The sequence below is a fragment of the Ascaphus truei genome, chromosome 4, assembly GCF_040206685.1.
Source record: "Ascaphus truei isolate aAscTru1 chromosome 4, aAscTru1.hap1, whole genome shotgun sequence".
NCBI lineage: Eukaryota > Metazoa > Chordata > Amphibia > Anura > Ascaphidae > Ascaphus > Ascaphus truei.
Genome location: NC_134486.1, coordinates 378,713,973 through 378,731,838, shown reverse-complemented (window position 1 = coordinate 378,731,838; position 17,866 = coordinate 378,713,973). Strand labels below are relative to the sequence as shown.

General features: G+C 39.9%; 1 protein-coding gene and 1 long non-coding RNA gene across 3 annotated transcripts in view; both read right to left on the bottom strand.

Moving 5' to 3' along the window:
• GDF7 (growth differentiation factor 7) overlaps positions 1 to 5,794 on the bottom strand; it is an 8,336-nt gene extending 2,542 nt beyond the window's left edge. Inside the window, exon 1 of the mRNA XM_075598446.1 lies at positions 5,380 to 5,794. Within this exon, the coding sequence (XP_075454561.1) occupies positions 5,380 to 5,737 (358 nt within the window). The 5' untranslated portion in view covers positions 5,738 to 5,794. The remainder of the gene's footprint in view (positions 1 to 5,379) is intronic.
• Positions 1 to 10,661, bottom strand: part of LOC142493825 (uncharacterized) — a 72,450-nt gene extending 61,789 nt beyond the window's left edge. The window contains exon 1 of one of the 2 annotated variants that reach the window (XR_012801216.1): positions 10,321 to 10,661. This is a non-coding gene — a long non-coding RNA (uncharacterized LOC142493825). The remainder of the gene's footprint in view (positions 1 to 10,320) is intronic. The other variant, XR_012801217.1, reaches the window with a different exon arrangement.
• Between the last annotated feature and the right edge of the window lie 7,205 nt (positions 10,662 to 17,866).

Below are 17,866 nucleotides of genomic sequence, written 5' to 3'. Positions count from 1 at the left end.
ATTGGAGATAAACCGACAACATGATAGCTAGTACAAATGGCCAATTCATGTCATATCATAACATAAATATACTGTATTACTATATTACGGTATAATAAATGTGATATTGTACAGCTTACCCCAATACCAGGTAGCTTTAGAATCATGTTAAAAAAATACAATCATTACAGCAGAGATATCTGGTGTGGATAGTGGGAATGTATTAATGGTATTTTTAGTAGGCAAAGCAACATGCAAAATAAGGACAGGAGATAGGAGCAGTGGCACATACAACTACTGGATCCACAGAGAGGCACGGAGGAAACACGTTATGTATGCAAAGTTACCTATCTCTCCCCCACTCTCCCTCTCTTCCTTCTCCCCTCTCTCTCTCTCTCTCTCTCTGTGTCCCTCTCTCTATATATACATGTGTCTGTGTGTTGTGTGTCGTTTGCCTCATTACATTAAATTACTTCTCTCTTATAAATACGTTTTAAAAAGAAGAGCACCCCTCTCTTGTTTTCAGGTAGCCTTAAATGCAGACCTGTGCAGACATCAGCAATGTAGTTGTATCAAAGATCACAGAGTGCAGCATAAAAAAAAATAAGTCGAGAAAATGCTCCAGAAGTCAAGCAATCTAGCAACGCTGTCTGTTAAAGTCCTGAATCTTGATATATATTCTTTAGTCATCTCCTGGTTTGAAAAGACGTAAAAATTCCTGCATGACCGAGATAAGGAAAACGCTTTGAAGAGGTCATCTGGTTTCATTTTAAGTTGAAACTAGAAGAGATTGGACAGACTTCACAAGCATTAATATAGCCCCACAGCCCATCACAAATACCTATCTGAGCCTCTAGACACCATCCATTGCATTATCATATGTAATCTGTGTTTTATTTATTTTTCTCAATTATGATTGTCAGGACAGAAACCTAGCCTGGAGAACACAGTTTAAATGACTGAAATAATGTATTGGCTTAATACCACAATAAATCATAAATATCATCTTCTACTTGTAAATAGATAGCTACAGCCAATCAAAGAAGCCATAAAATGTTTGTTTGCTATAAAATAAAATTAAAGTACAGGTAATAAATACATTTAAAAAAATGTAACATTCTCCTTGGCTTGCAGCATATAAACCAGTAATGGAGCCTGTGTTTAGAACACGTTTGTATTGCAATTATTATATCTGCTTTAATCATACGTTTTAGGCTTAAATATTTGGGTAAAGTGGTCATTTGTATTTTATCTTTTGTACCTGGAGACTCCTGAAATTGTCTTCATATAACTGTTCACTGATCATACAACGGATAATACATTTAAAGAAACAGACATGCCCACTTTTCACAACCAGACAGGAAACATTAAAACTAAAAAAAAAAACCCACTAATCTCACGGTTCATTTCCTATGTCCTGAATGAACGATCCTCGTACTTTAAACTAAATTATTACAACAACAAAATGCTCAGCTGTATTCCCTGGAAGCAAGTAAATACAAACACGTATATACTGTATGTTAGTCATCAAAGTTTCTCGGTTGCAAAACCAGCACAAATTGAGGCACTCTAGAAAATGTTATTCTTAAAAAGAATCTGGCTTTTTTTTAAACACCAGTATTTTCAGCCTGATTATTTTTTTTTAGAAATACCCCCCCCCCCCCCCCCCTGAAGTTCTAAAGAAAAAATATTTTTACAGTAGGTATTTCAAATAATTAGTTAGGCAGATTACAACTACATTAACATATAAAAGTGGTTATATTACTTTTTTGTATGTGCAAAAACTATTGTTGCATTTGCCTTGATGTGCCTGTTGAGACGCAGAGCCTATGTGAAAAAGACTTATCTTCATTAGCAAAATAATTAATGTGTAATTACTATTTGACAGTGATGGTTTGGCAGTGAGACTTATTTTGCCAGTATCTTTAAATATTTGTCATCACGTCTAATTAACACGATACATACCTTATTTTATGGCAATTCACCTCTCTGGGGGTGTGAATATTGTATAGTCAATCAATCTAGCAACCCACTCAACATTTATAAAGATCTGAGGATTATCTAGTGCACTTATACTGATTCATCATTATTTTCGGTTTGTTGTGTGTGTATGTGTATACTGTGTGTGTGTGTGTGTGTGTGTGTGTGTGTGTGTGTGTGTGTGTGTGTGTGTGTGTGTGTGTGTGTGTGTGTGTGTGTATATATATATATATGATTTTTTTCCCCCTGTACTGTATGTCCATGTAACATTTTAAGATTTCCATGTGATAAAATAGTCGATTTGTTCCAAATAAATCCATGTTTCTTTTTATTGCTTACAAGAATAAGAGTCCTTTAACTATAAAGACAAAGCAGACTTAGGTTTTTAATGTTATCTCTCATATTTAAGGTGTTTTGTTGAACTACAGTGTCCTGAGTATAGCTGATACCAAGACACAACACTTAATAAGGTATTTGACCTATGTTGTAAAGCTATCACTATCTTATCAAATCCATAAACACCAATAGCTGGCTGACGTTTTACTGTAGATTTTGTGACTTAATTTACTACGTGAAAACCAGCTGCCTTTTCAGCATTTTGTAAATGGTAATAATTGTAGTAAACGTCTGATAGAACCCAGATGAGAATTCAAACAAATAACAAACTTAGATGTTTTCTGATACTATATATAGCAAGTCATATAACTAAGTAGCCTAATAGGAGGGTTAGTGCTGTCTTCTTAAAAGAGAATATACCCTTCCATGTGTTGTCTATGTGATATGGAAAGGGTCATGTTCTGCCAATGGACTGAGTGAGATCAGCTTGAAAAAGGTAGCTGGGCACCGTTCTGCCTCAGGTCTACAGACTTGTTGAGAAGGTTATCTGCAGGGGGAGACCATGCTGGTGGGGGGAGAGCATGCTGGTGGGGGGAGAGCATACTGGTGGGGGGAGAGCATGCTGGTGGTGGGAGACCATGCTGGTGGGGGGAGAGCATGCTGGTGGGAATTATGTGAGCACTCTAGCTCTCCATGGTTACAAAGTGAGGCTTAGCAGGCATTTTACCAAAATGCTCAACTATTGCAATAGAAAACCAACAGGAGGCGCATCAGGTCATCTCAATTCCGACTAGGGGGAAATGAACGATGCTTATCTAGGGGGATAGCAATATCCATGTCCAGAGCGTCATTCTTTCTTTAAGATGATTAACCAGACAATCTTATTGCCTCCACATGGCTGGGAAGATAGTCTTTGGAAATTAATGGTGTCAACTCTATCACTGAAATACAACTTTAAATTCACAAACCTTGTAATCCATAGGACCTCCCAGCCCCCCTGGCAATTCGAAGAAAACCATTCACTCTTAGCACTTTTTAATTTAATTTGACTCCACCATTCTCTCTATTGTGTTACCTTTGAGGAAATCAGCATATTAGCAAATGCACAATGATTTGGGTAAACATTTTCGCTGTTTGCAATACATTTATTAAATTATTCACCACCCCTTTAGCTATAACGAAGAAAACCTATATCTGATCTGTACCAGCATTGCCTGGGTTCATTTGTCTATCTACAGCACCTCAACCACCATAACGCTCTCCATTGGTATTAATGACCCATATTACTGAGACTCCATGCTCTTCCATTGGTTTAAATGTGAATCCTGAACTCATTCCCCAAAAACTAATCTGAAAGGCTAGAGCGAGTGCTGCTGAAGTTAATCCACAAGCAATACAGTATAGCCATGCAACTTCTGCAGAAGAAACTCCAATGAAGATATTGTATGTAAGTATTGTATGTCTTCAAGTTGAAAAGCCACAGTCCAAGTACACAAATGACATGTTTTCTTGTGAAAATCTTTGACTGTGAATGAAAGATTGACTGTGATGAAGAGAGATGTGCAGGTGTAAGGTGTAAGTGTGTCTGTCTCTGTTGTGTAAAACCATTGGCTCCTTGGCTATTGCCTCAATGATGGACTTTCTAAACTAATAGCAACAATGTAGGATAATAGCCTGCTGTCATTAAGTACAGTATATCAGCACTTCTTCTTGGGCATTTAGGAGACATTCCCACCACACTCTAAAGACTTTAAAGCAGCAATACTACTTTACAATTTATTTTAACTATTTGTATATGTAAAGCATTTGACAATGTATAATTGTACATTCTTACCTAAGTTGGCAATGGTTTGGTGCTCCTGTTATAAATCGGTCAAAATCCTGATTGTGTGCCTAACATAATGGCTGCTTGATTCAGTGTAACTCAGCAGCTACAATGTATACTTATATTACTAAGGTAACATTATTTATTGTTACCTTTTATTACTCAAATGGCTGGAAACATTTGCAGCAAATTATCCCAAAACAGGAAAGTGTTGCAAAAATCTTGCACTGCTTTATAGGTGGGTTAAGACCTCCTATAGAAATCAAAGGATGCTTTAAAACTCATTAAAATGTAATTAAGAGTTGAATATATATATATATATATTATATATTTATATATATATATATATATATATATATATATATATATATATATATATTTATATATATATATATATAATTATATATATATATAATTATATATATATATGTATATATATATATATATATATATATATATATATATATATATATATATATATATAACATTCGCTAATATCTGATACTACAGAGCTGATTTATTTAAAAAAAATGAGAAATGTCAAAGATATCTAATACAAGGCAGGTCCAAAATGTATGACATAAACCGATGCTCACGTTTGCCTCAACTTTGTGTTTGGTGAGAACAGAAATATTTATATAAATCCATTTATTTTTTTTGCATTGCATTCTTAACACATTGACAATGTTATTTTGCAACGAAGGGAGGACTCTAATATTCACTGACGTTGGGAAAATGACATTGTATAGTGCTCCTGTGTCAGCCCCCAATATCTGCTGTTTGGGAGCTCCGGGCAGAGAAAGGTTTGCTGACACTCAACTGACCTGCAGGCTTGTCATGTGCCAGGCTGCTCAGCATATGCCCTAACTGTGATCACCTTACCTACCACGTATCTATCTTTGAGGATACAACGTAATATTGTAATATTTCTGTAACCATGCATGTTCATATCTGTTGTGCCTTCCAATGCGTTATAAAAATAGGTTAATATATTACCACTGTAAATAATAATAATACTACTAATAATAATTAATGCATTCATTGGAAGTTAGCCTTATTCAGAATCAATTGCTTTAGAGAAAACAGTGAAGCCTTCCCCAATGAGGTTATAAGTATTCATTAGAAACATATTATTTCTACATGTAACCCATTTGGGTCTCTGAGCCTGGACAAGTACACATATGTGGGTTTCCCAACTAACCTTACACGTAGGTGTCACTTCACCTGACACATCACACACCCACCTACACCCAACTCACCGTTTCCTTGGTCCACAAAGCTAGTGATGGTGTTGGCTGATGTCTTGTCCCGAGTTAGGTTTCTGTTGAGCTCCTTTTGCTCAGTGCCAGATAAACGTGTGTAGAGAGAGAGCATGTACTCGTGAGGTGCCACCGTGCCCTGTCTGGATGACCCCTTCCTGGGTAGCAAGTGGTTCTGGGAGTCCCTATGTAAAGTGCCCAGTGCCTGGGCAGTCAGCAGTGCCCTCCTCGTACCCCCTACCCGTTCCAGCCTGTGTGAGGAGGGGGGCAGCACTGCTGCAGCCTGTGGGCTCTGCCCAGCCCAGAGCCAGGCGCTCCACAGCCCCAGACACAGAGCCGCAGCCTTCCTTAGATCCATTTGATCAGTGCACTCTGCTAGGGAATGAGAGACTCGGAGGGGGTTTGATGGCTTTGGGAACTCCCCCCCGTTGCTTTGCTAAGATTGTGTGAATAACCTGGGAGTAATAAGAGTCAGACAGGCAGCCAGGTGATAGCGCCCTCTGGCGGACCATAACGCTGACTGCTGTCTACCTGCGGCTGGGGCTGCACATTGCTGGGCGCAGATACAAGTGCCTTTCTCAATTGCTGCACATGGAGTGTTTGCTGCTGCTCACTGAACTCACCGAGCTTCCTTCTGCACAAGGTTTAGTTACAAAGTGGGCAGCTTTAAATTAAATTACATATTTTGGCATTGTTTGCAAATTCTTCAACTTCCACTATAAATAACCAACTCTGGCCCCTGATACAGGTAGTCCTCGTTATCCAACGTTTCACTTTACAGCGAATGGCATATCCAACGCTTTACAATGCAACCCTAAAGGCCGTTTTTCGACGCCGGAATCCGTTATCCGACGCATGAATGCGTTATCCAACGCTCACCGCCACTGATTAACATGGGACTCACTTTACAACGGTTTCACTATCCAACGCTAACTCCAGAACGGATTCCGTTGGATAACCGAAGACTGTCTGCATGCGATTTTACATGACAAAAAAATACCATGTTCATTACTAATTTCACCTCTGATTATGTTTATTGTCAAAACTAACATTGCAAAACGTGTCTGCAATTGTTGCTTTCTTCAAAACATAGCCCCGGATCATTGCAAGTCACCAGCAGATCCTATTTGTTAACAGATTTGTTTTTATTGGTGATTTATTCTGAGTTGTCAATGTTTTTATTTCTCTGGTTAAAAAATTTGATTTTTGAAACGAAGATATGACTTGTGCATATCAATACAAAACATGATTGTGTAGTTGGATCTGGTTCTGGGAAAGGCAATTCTACAGTATAACAAAACATTACAAAATCAGAAATTCCATGATAACGATTAGAAATAGCATTAACTATATCAGTATATATTTCCAAAGGTATTGTATTCCAGTTACTTGCTCAAGAGCAGTTGAAGGCTGAATTGAACAATTGTTAGTGGCAGAGGGACATGATTTACTCTAGTTCCCAAGCAGTGGAAAAGTCCTAATTTAAATAGCTTTTTTTATTATTGTAAACAGGCAAAGGAGGTGCAGAGCTGGTTGCAGCATTGTATAAAACCTTTACAAATTCCACTTAACAAGTGTCTGAACAGTAAATGTGTTTAGTGGACAATAGTGGCTGTTCAAAAGTACAAAAGCCTATAGGTAATTAAACTGTAATGTATAATTTATTTCTCTCTTGTAACACAATATTGGTATTATCATTAGACACACACAGTAAAAACACTTAGTAGAGAATGATCCCAGATGCAGTTCTTGTAACTACTTTTGTTTGTAACCACTCGAGAAAACAAAGAAAAAAATACCAATCTATGGGTGTTAATGTTTTTCTTCTATTCTCTCTTCCCTTGCTACAAATCAGATGTTTCCTTGGGTCCTGATTGAAATAACAAGCTACAGTGTTTGTAAGGATGTCAGTGCAAGTGTTCTCTTCAGCTCCTTTCTGGTTCTGTCTGTTAAGATTCTTTAAGAAATGCAAAAACAAGCCACGAGTGATTTATTTTATTTGATGGAATGCAGAGGTTTTAGCCAAAACAAACATTCCTTTTAACCAATAATTTATTAGCATGTTTCATGCTAATTCACATTGGAAAGATGTTTGTGGGTTAAATATCACAGGTGTTTTACAGTGAAAACAAAAGCCAGTATTTGAGTCAATTAGACTTACATTGATTCTAAGTACAATACAAACCAATATTGATATTATACCAATAAGTCTCAATGTTTGGGTAACATGCATCAATGCATTAGCTTAACATATCAGTGTTAACTGTTCACTGTCTACAGTAAGTGAAAGAACCAGTTCAGCAATCACTACACAGTTCTCAGTGATATACTGTAATAGTATCTTTGCTCTGTAGTCTATAGTAAACTGACTCATGCAGCCACTAGCCTGACAGAAGCACATACATTAAACATAAACAGACCCTCAATATAATTGGTAAAGGTTCTTCTGTAGAATTCTCAGCGGTATTATTAAAGCATTGATGTTCTGCAACAATCAGTGTCTGGTGATGATTTATCAAGTTAAGCAGGTGCAAAGAGATGCCCAGTGTGTGTTCTGGGCTGTAGCATTTCTGATAGGTTTTTAAACTCATCTAGGGAATATTTATTACACATTGGCTTCTTTTGACATTCAGTACTAACATTAACCTCTCTTTGCTTCTGCTTTGCACAACATCTTCACTGCAAATAATGGATTATTCTCACAAATGCAACAGAAAGTATTCCCCCCTCTGGAAAAATGTCCTTCTTTATACCATTGCTTTTGTGGATAGATATACAAACTTAAAGGTTTATGGCAATTTTATTTATCTATTTTTTTTTTAAATTTGGTTTAATGAAAGTTATTAAAGTGTAAAGTGAGACTTGCTGACTGCACTTTGTACTTAAAAGTCAGAATCTGCTTTCTCTACCCAGTGCCCAGCAAATATAAAATGTATACATATTTATGTATTGGCATATGAAATATGAAATGATATATTTTATGAAACAAAACTATTAATATATAGTATACAAGATATGAGAAAGTAACAGAGCACTACCAGGGGTATCCAAAAAAGATAATTAGAAGGAAAGTGCGTTTTCCGAAAAAATGATTATTTATTGGTCATAATAGAAAAAAGAATCAAGGCGTTGCCCTACCAACGCGTTTCACGCTACACTAATGTATAGTACAATGTTTCCTCCCTGCCCACTCTCTCAGGGAAACAGCAGTACATTGGTAGAGGGAGTAGGTAACACCGGAAAGTGGGTGAAAGAAAAGATATGAGGTGGGAAAGTTAGAAGAAAGGACACAAGTGGAGAGAGAGGAGGTGGCATAGAGCAGAGGGAGAGAAAAGGGGACATGGGAGGGGGAGAGGAGGAAGTGGCCACAAGTTAAACAAATGAAGGAACATAATGAATAAGACAAAAAGAGGGATAGGAAAGAGAGAGGCTAAAAAGTAATGTCCCTTTGTCTCCTCGCCTATCACCCCACCCATATTTGCTGACGCTCCCCTGGAAAAAAAGAGTAACTTCTTATTGGTCAAAAACTGTGATAGACAATAAATATACTTGTTCAAGCTGATTCTCACCTGTTGAGATAATACTGTAGATTTAGAGATCTCTTACCTTACAAGAGCGTAAAAGTAGAGAATTTATACACAGGTGTACCAAGAGATAGGAGGGAATAAGGAGTAGGGCATCCAGGACACACAGCAGAAGCTCAGAGTGAGCCTAGCAACTTGTCAGGGTGTCAACAAATGGGAATAGAGTGACTGTGCTTCCTGATTTACTGTAATCTCTTCAGCATAAAAAAAAGACTGGTAACATCATGCAGTAAGATGCTGCAGTTGCAGGACCCTCCACCATACGAGTTATTTGGTGAATACGGTATTTGACAACTTGAATAGAGCACAAAGAGCATTAGACACAGCATAATTTAGTCAATCTGGGCCTCTGTGTCACTACTGGGGTTTTGGAGTCATTCAGCAGTAACTTTATATATGGAGCCAAATGTTCATGAAAAACAATGGGAATCCTCAACTAACATGTGTTGATTACTCTGACAGTATTAATTCCCATACTGGAACACATTGACACAATGTATATATAATATAAGTATGAATTCTCATATGCAAAACAAAAAAGAAAGCCTACCAGTAAACTTAGTACACATTTTTGTGAAGTGACACATAAACTTATCATAAGGCTTTCCCATCCAATCACTGCCATAAAGTCCTTGATCCCACACTGCATCAAAAAAGAAGGAAGAGTCTCACAAAGTATTTGAAGCGATGACCTAAGCATAAAAAGGATAGGGGAAAAAGAGAACCCCCTCCCACAATAGTGTGCTTTATCCAAATGTGAAAATATGGAGTGAGTGCTTGATAGCTATTCAACTCACAAATGTCTCCTTTATATTATTTTGCATATATCCAAGATAGAGATGAGGTAATTTGGAATCTGATTTCTTTTTTTCTTTCCCCTTAATGCACACCTCGAAAATTGAGAGAAGGAACATATATATGTAGCCCTCTTCCCTGTATTGTGAAGGGTTTACTGGTGCTGGCTTTACCTGTCGGCTCACAGGGATCTGAGCCTCCGCTACTGGGAGCCTCGGGTAACAAAGATACTGAGTGGCAGCACCTCCACCTGCACGTGATCCCAATTGGATGAGATAACCTCGAGCAGGAACTATTAATAACAATCCACAGATTATAATAACAGCCTTTACTGTGACCAATAACCATAAACATATACATGCAATAGCAATACTAGAGGTTACACCAATTACCTCACCGCGCAGGGCGTTGTCCTACCACTGTGTACCCCCACACCGTGTCCACTGTACCCGAGGTGTCCTTTGGTCACTTCAGACAATATGTGTCCCCAAAAGATGCCCACCCTTCTAGGCATGATCAGCGCCTTATTATACAGTGTTAGTGCACGTTTGGTGAACGGTACCTGCCGGGTGTTCACCTGGGCTCGCTAACGAGTAGAAGTAGGGGATCCGCCAACCCAACGATATCCTCCGCTGGATGGGATGCCTCCCGCTTGAGTAACCGCTGCGATGATGGTCGCTCCATCTATTGCAGCCTGGTCCCAGACTGCGGTAATAATGCTTCTATGACACAGCTGTGGCCCTAAGCTGGCTAACCACTAAAGGGACAAGATCCCTAACTGAAGTGCCTTCCCTACAGCAGCCACAAGCTTAGAGTGAGTTGGGGCCTAACTGGGACCTAGGGGATTTCAGGCCTAGTGCAGAGGGTCACAGACTCCTGCACCTATCCAACCTCCCTAGCTGCGTCCCTGCTCCAACTGCCAGCAAGCCCTCAGAGCACCAACTGTAACAACTGCCTCAGCAGGGAATCCTAACACTCCATTGGCCAGGTCTAATCACCTGACTACACAGCAACCTCCCTTCTCCCAAGCTGCAGCAGAGGTAAAAGCCAAACCAGGGAACCCATGCCACATGAAATAGTCACAAAGGTCCATGCCTGGAGAACCAGGAGCCATTATAATCATGCAGTACTGCACACAAATCCTTTGGTTCTGACATAAAATGTAATAGCGCACATTAAAATCTCACTCACAATTTTGACGAGAAAATAAGCATTTTCTGGAAGATAGTCCAGCATGCCCAGTATGGCATTAGTCCTGAACGGACTAATCTCTATGCCAACTCCTCATATCGATTTGTCTGGCTCCAGTTGATGATGTCATCAGGGAATGAAATCTGTGCGTCTTCTGCGTTGTTTCTCTAGCCGTTTGGGTTGTTGTTTTGCAATGTTCAAAGTCTACAGGATTAACCCTAACCCTACGCATTTCGCAATGATAGCTTCCTCAGTGGTCTTCCCTGTCACAGTGAAATGCGTAGGATTAGGGTTAATCCTGTAGACTTTGAACATTGCAAACCAACTACCCAACACAGAAGACACACCGATTCCATTCCCTGATGACGTCATAAACTGGAGCTAGACAAGTCGACATGAGGAGCTGGTGTGGAGATTAGTCTGTGCAGGAGCTGTGCCACACTGGGCGCGCTGGACTGTCTTCCAGAAAATGCTTATTGTCGCTACAAAATTGTGGGTGAGATTTTAATGTGCGCTATTACATTTTATATGTTAGAACTATAATATGTTCCTTCTCTCAATTTCTGAGGTGTGAATTAAAAGAACATAAAGAAAGAATACAGATTCCAGATCAACTAATCCCTATGGGGGATTTATGCAAAATAATCAAGAGGAGAAATGTGTGATTTTAATACCTATCAAGCACTAGCTCCGTATATTCTCATTTGAACGAATTACAGTATTGTGGCTTTTTTTTCCCTATCCCTTTTGCGCTTAGGTCATGGCTTCAAATGAATTCTCATATGCCTAAATTATGCGACAAGTATTAATCTTCTATTACCTCCAAAGCTTAGTTCTTACAGAACTAAAATGTATTGGAATACCTGACTATTACAGATGAGCTTTTTCCAACACGGCATTTTCTTTAGCTATGCCATTTACACAATTCCTCTTTACCATGGACATAAGGGTAACTGAAAACATTAGGCATTAGCTAATGGGCACAGAACACAGTGATACACAGTGTGACTAACCATATTTTGGTAATGTATTGGTTTTTCTATTTGTTTTAAAATAGCACCCCCTAGTGTAAAAAAACGAATATAACAGTTGTTTGTAATAATGCACGTGGTCCTATTTAATTCAGTCCAGTGGGCTGCATTTAGCAGTTACATGTGCAGAATGAATGAGCGCAAGAGATTAAAACAAGCTGTAAATATTGTACATTTGTCCCTATTCATAGTCTCTCTGTCCCAAAATTCTATTGTACTTAGACGCCTTAAAGGGGCAGTGCCAAATAACAATATATACTGTAGTTTCCAAAAATAGGAGGGGGTGTGCAGCGGAAGAACACAACCATACAATAGATTGGAAAATACTATATAAACCCAGTAGCATGACTATGATAACTACAGCATCAACAATCAAGGAATATATAACATAACACAAACACTAAGACTGGTAGAGAATTAGTTGTGCATTTCAGTTAATTACCTAGGGAGCACCGTCATAACAATCCTCACTCATTGCAGCTGCGGGGGAACCCCTCTTGAGCACATAGAACAGACAAGAATGCAGTTGCAAAGTTGTGAGAATTATTAAAACAATAAATGAGAATAAAAGTAATATTTTTTGTTAATTACCATGATATTACTATACATGTTTAAGTGACCACACAACAAATATGTACATCAATTTGAAAAAAACACTATTGGCGGACTTCACAATATAATGTGTGATCAGGCAGAAAACAGTGGGGGAAAAAAGGCAATTTATACTTATTTTGGACTGAGCAAGTGCCAGTGCATTCTGGGGTATACTATATTTATTATTGTGGGTTTGACACGTCGGCCTTGAAGCCTTTCCAAAGCTTTGAAACATGTGTTAGTTCCTCTGTGCTAAAGGGTTCCAACAAGTTTGGTCACAAATTAGATTGTAAGTTCTTCGGGGCAGGAACTCCTTTTCCTAAATGTCACTTTTATGTCTGAAAGGACTTCTTCCCATTATGTGTTAGGTGTATTATTTGTTATTTATATGATTGTCACATGTATTACTGCTGTGAAGCGCTATGTACATTAATGGTGCTATATAAATAAAGATATACATACATACATACATAAATACATACATAAATACATACATACATACATACATACATACACACAGTACATAAATACATACACACATACATACATACAGTACATAAATACATACATACATACAGTACATAAATACATACATACATACAGTACATAAATACATACATACATACAGTACATAAATACATACATACATACAGTACATAAATACATACATACATACAGTACATAAATACATACATACAGTACATAAATACATACATACATACAGTACATAAATACATACATACATACAGTACATAAATACATACATACATACATACATAGTGTTTCAGACTTCTGTGGGATACCGGGGATTTAATAAATTACATGATGAAAAAAATGGCACCGGTTATTTACATGACATTCCCTTTATTGCAATTCGAACATATGTTGTTAAATGAGACAAAATTGGTACTTAAAAAAAAAACAGCCCACTGTAAAAGTTTATTTGTGAACAAATGTAATTGTTAGCACAATAAAACGATAAAAACAATAATGCACGGGGGGGACTTCCGGTAACGTCATCCGACATGGCTGTGTGTTAGGAGAGCTCCGTGGACCCGAGTTAATAACCGCAATATTCAACACTTTCCCCCGAGTTTTTTCGACTACAAAAATCACCCCCAGAAGGGCGATCCTAGCAGCAATGCAATCGAGACTTAAAAAATCCGCAAACCAAGGAGTAGCGAAGTATTTCCCTCCGTCACAGCGGAGCCCTGAAACCAGGACTGAATTCCAAGATGGCGCCGACGCACGCGGCTCACCCACAGCGGCGAACAAGCAAACGCAGCCAAAAGAGAACCCTGGCCCAAGGGACGCAGTTACCAGGGCATATATGGAGGATCCGATGACCACACTGCACAACACACTGCATGCCTCACTACATAAAGATCTTAAGGTGGCAGTTTCGGAGGTAAAGCAAGAAATTTCGGGCCTGTCCGACAGAACATCCGAATTGGAAGCTAAGTTGGGAGAGTCCCTCCAACGACAAACAGAGGCCAAAGACGAAATATTTCGCCTAGGAGAAGAAGTAGCGGGACTTAAAGAGGGCATGGAGGATCAGGAGAACCGGGACAGAAGACAAAACCTGAAAATACGCAACGTCCCAGAGACGGTTCTTCCTAAACTCCTCCGGCCTTACCTGATGAGGCTATTTACCTCTATCTGCAAAGACCTAACAGAAAGAGACCTGGAAATCGATAGAGCACACCGGGCTCTTGGCCCCAGGTCCGATGATCCGAACCGACGGAGGGACCTGATAATTAGATTCCACAGCTACTCGGCAAAGGAAAAGATCCTAGCTGCCTGCCGAGGAATGAACACAATAAACTTCCAAGATGAAGCCCTGCAGGTATTTAATGACCTTTCGAAAATAACGATAAATAGAAGACAAGAGCTTAATCCATTAACCACTTTCCTCCGCGAAAACAGCATAAAGTACCGCTGGGGATTCCCATTCAAATTAATCGCTGTTAAAAATGGAAAGTTCCTGGCCCTGAGAAGACCAGAGGAAATGTCCTCATTCACCCGAGCACTAGGCCTCTCACCCCTGCTCTCCTGGACAGAGGATGAAAGACCAGCAGTGGACACTGAGGAAGGAGACAGATCTATCTGATCCTCCAGAAGAATAGCTGCACAGTCCCAAGCTAGAAACAAGTGATCCCTGCAAGCCCTATACTGCACCAAAGAGATCTCTACTCCCTGTTGGCCGTTGCCACTTACCTATAACCTACAGATCCATACAGCTCGCCATACCTGCAAAGATGGAAGAGGACCACCGACGCGTCCGACCAGACACAGGGATCTGAGGCCCCTCTCCACGCCAGATCATCTTCAGCTCGCAGAAGGGTTCCTCGCGGACGACGCAGTGGAAAACATGACCCACGTTTGTTGGCGCAGCATGCCCCTACCTGAGGCTCCGTTGCGGTTGCTGGAAGGGAGTTTGGGCCAATCTGTTGCGGCTTGTTCACCCCGCGCCCCCTCCCCCCCCCTAATGGCGTATCCATTTCGAAGAGGAGAGAGGATTGGACTGTGGAGACATGCCCGCCTCTTCAGAACGTTCTGTAGCGTGTTGGGGGGTGAGGGGTGAGGGAGACTCCGAATCAGCCGCACGTCCATTTCGTGACAAGCGGAGGGAGACCGAACCAGAACTGCGCACCAACACTCACGGCTATTGATACTCAGAGACGGTCTCACCCCTGCCGAGAATTATTCAAGGCCTCTGATCGTGTCCCTTGCCCCTTCCCCAGTTAATATAATGTTACTAGGATAGTAAAAGTTGACATGCCCTAATAGGTCAATCTCTGCCCCGAATATAAATGAATTGTATCTAAAAATTTTGTCTCTGGAATGATTGTACACTCTTGCACTAAGGTTGAAAGCCAACATTCAGGGCTTAAATGTTACGCACAACTGTGGTTATAAACTAAAGGTACTACTATTGTACAAACAGACACATTCTATCAGTTCAACCCATACCCCCTATTCCAGTTTACTGATCCTAAGTTGGCTCACAGATTCACCCTCCCTATTCAAGGAACGGGTCTGACCATCTCACGCTGAAACACAACAAGACCTCCCTAGTGGGAACAGCGAGGTCCTATGTTTGTTTTCTAAAATTAACGACTATGACTAGTTCAACCCCAATTAAATTGATATCTCTCAATGTGAAGTGATTACAAAATAACAGGAAACGGAAACTAACGCTCCAAGAGATCAAAAGATCCCGAGGGGATATTATATTTCTCCAGGAGACACACTTTACAGATCAGGAACCGCCCAAAACATTTAGCCATGCATTCCCAATGGGATTCTACTCATCTTTTAGTAGTAAGAAGCGAGGAGTCGCTATTCTATTCCGTCAAGGAACCTCATTCAATCTAATTAAAACGGTAACGGACCCAGAGGGTAGATTTCTAGTGGTATATGGCTCCCTTTCTGGTACGGCGTTCGCCCTGATCAACTTATACGCACCTAACGAAAATCAAACAGAGTTTCTAAAAATGGTCCTAGACAAGATAGACCAGCCTACTTATCCTCACTGATAGTAGGGGGGACCTGAACATGGCCCTCAACCCTAACAAGGACAAATCACTTCCCATTAGCCATTCGCACACGGTAATCTCCCAAAAAAACAGGGGGAAATTCAGGACTGTTATTAAGGAATTCTCACTGGTAGACATACTGTATGGCGAGCTCAACATCAGGGCCAAAGGGACTACACCTTCTACTCCGTACCTCACCAGACCTATTCCCGCATTGATTATTTCCTAGCTATCAAGAATGTTCTGGAGGCTCCTCAAATTCAGATGTAGGCCCGATCACTTGGTCGGACCATGCTCCTACAGTATAATGTTAACTCTATCTGTTCCATTTGTAAAGTCTAGCTCCTTTAATTGGAAACTAAATGATTCCCTGTTGAATCACCCGGAAATAGAGAGAGAAATCAAAACAGCCCTCTCTGAGTACTTTACTATCAATGAAGGCTCAGTCACGTCACCAGCGGTACTTTGGGAAGCCCATATGGCAGCCATAAGGGGCAACTTTATTTCCATCGCATCCCATAGAAAGAAGGTCAAACTAAAATTATTTAAAGACTTAACAGAAAATATTATAAAACTAGAGCAACAACACAAGACTAACCCTTCGGGGAAAAAAATTCAAAACCTTAACCGCTGCGAGAAATTAGATTAAAAAAATCCAATTAGAAGATGTAGAAAAAGATGTAGAAAAAGCCCTTAAATGGACTAACCAAAAATACTATGAGAAGGGCAACAAGGCCGACAGACTTTTGGCTAGCAAACTAAGGGGAATACAGAAAAGGTCCCAAATTACTACAATCAAGAATAGGTCTGGCGAGATAATATATAATGAGAAAAAGATTGCGGAAGAATTTACCGCATTTTACACTGATCTATATAACCTAAAAATTCAAGATGGGAATGTAAAAGTTACAGCATCAGCAGCAATTTCGGACTACCTAGACAAATGTAGCTTCCCAACCCTCACAGAGGAGGAAAACAAACTACTTAACGGAAAAATAACACAAGAAGAGCTGGCGGACGCAGTTAAGGCGTTAAAAATCTCGAAAGCCCCGGGCCCTGATGACTTCATCAATGTCTATTATAAAAGATTCCTCCCGACCTTTTCCACTCACTTGTTAAATTTATTTAATTCCTTCACGGAGGGCACCCCAATACCAGCATCAATGTCTCCAGCTAACCTTGCAATTATCCATAAGGAAGGCAGAGATCCGATGCAATGTGGGAGCTATCGACCAATATCCCTATTGAATAATGATCTCAAATTGTACAGTAAAATACTGGCAAACAGATTGAACCCCATCCTACCCAGGCTCATAAACATTGATCAAGTGGAGTTTGTCGCAGGCCGCCAAGCCGCAGATAACACCCGTAAAATAATAAATCTAGTAGACCATATCAACCTCACAGACACCAAGGCGGTTCTCCTGAGTTTTGACGCAGAGAAGGCATTTAATAGAATTGATTGGCTATTTATCGATAAAAACTTGCAGAAATTCAGCTTTAAAGACTCATTCCTCGAGGGGGTCCGAGCACTGTTTGCAACACTTCCGCAGTAGTCAAACTCCCAGGGGGCACAGCAAGGAACTTTGAAATAAAAAATGGCACAAGACAGGGCTGCCCCCTATCCCCGCTCCTCTTCACTTTGACTATAGAACCACTAGCGGCCAAAATCCGCGACAACGTAAGCATACAGGGCGTACTAATTGGTGAAACAAACTATAAAATCTCGCTATTCGCTGATGATATCATTCTA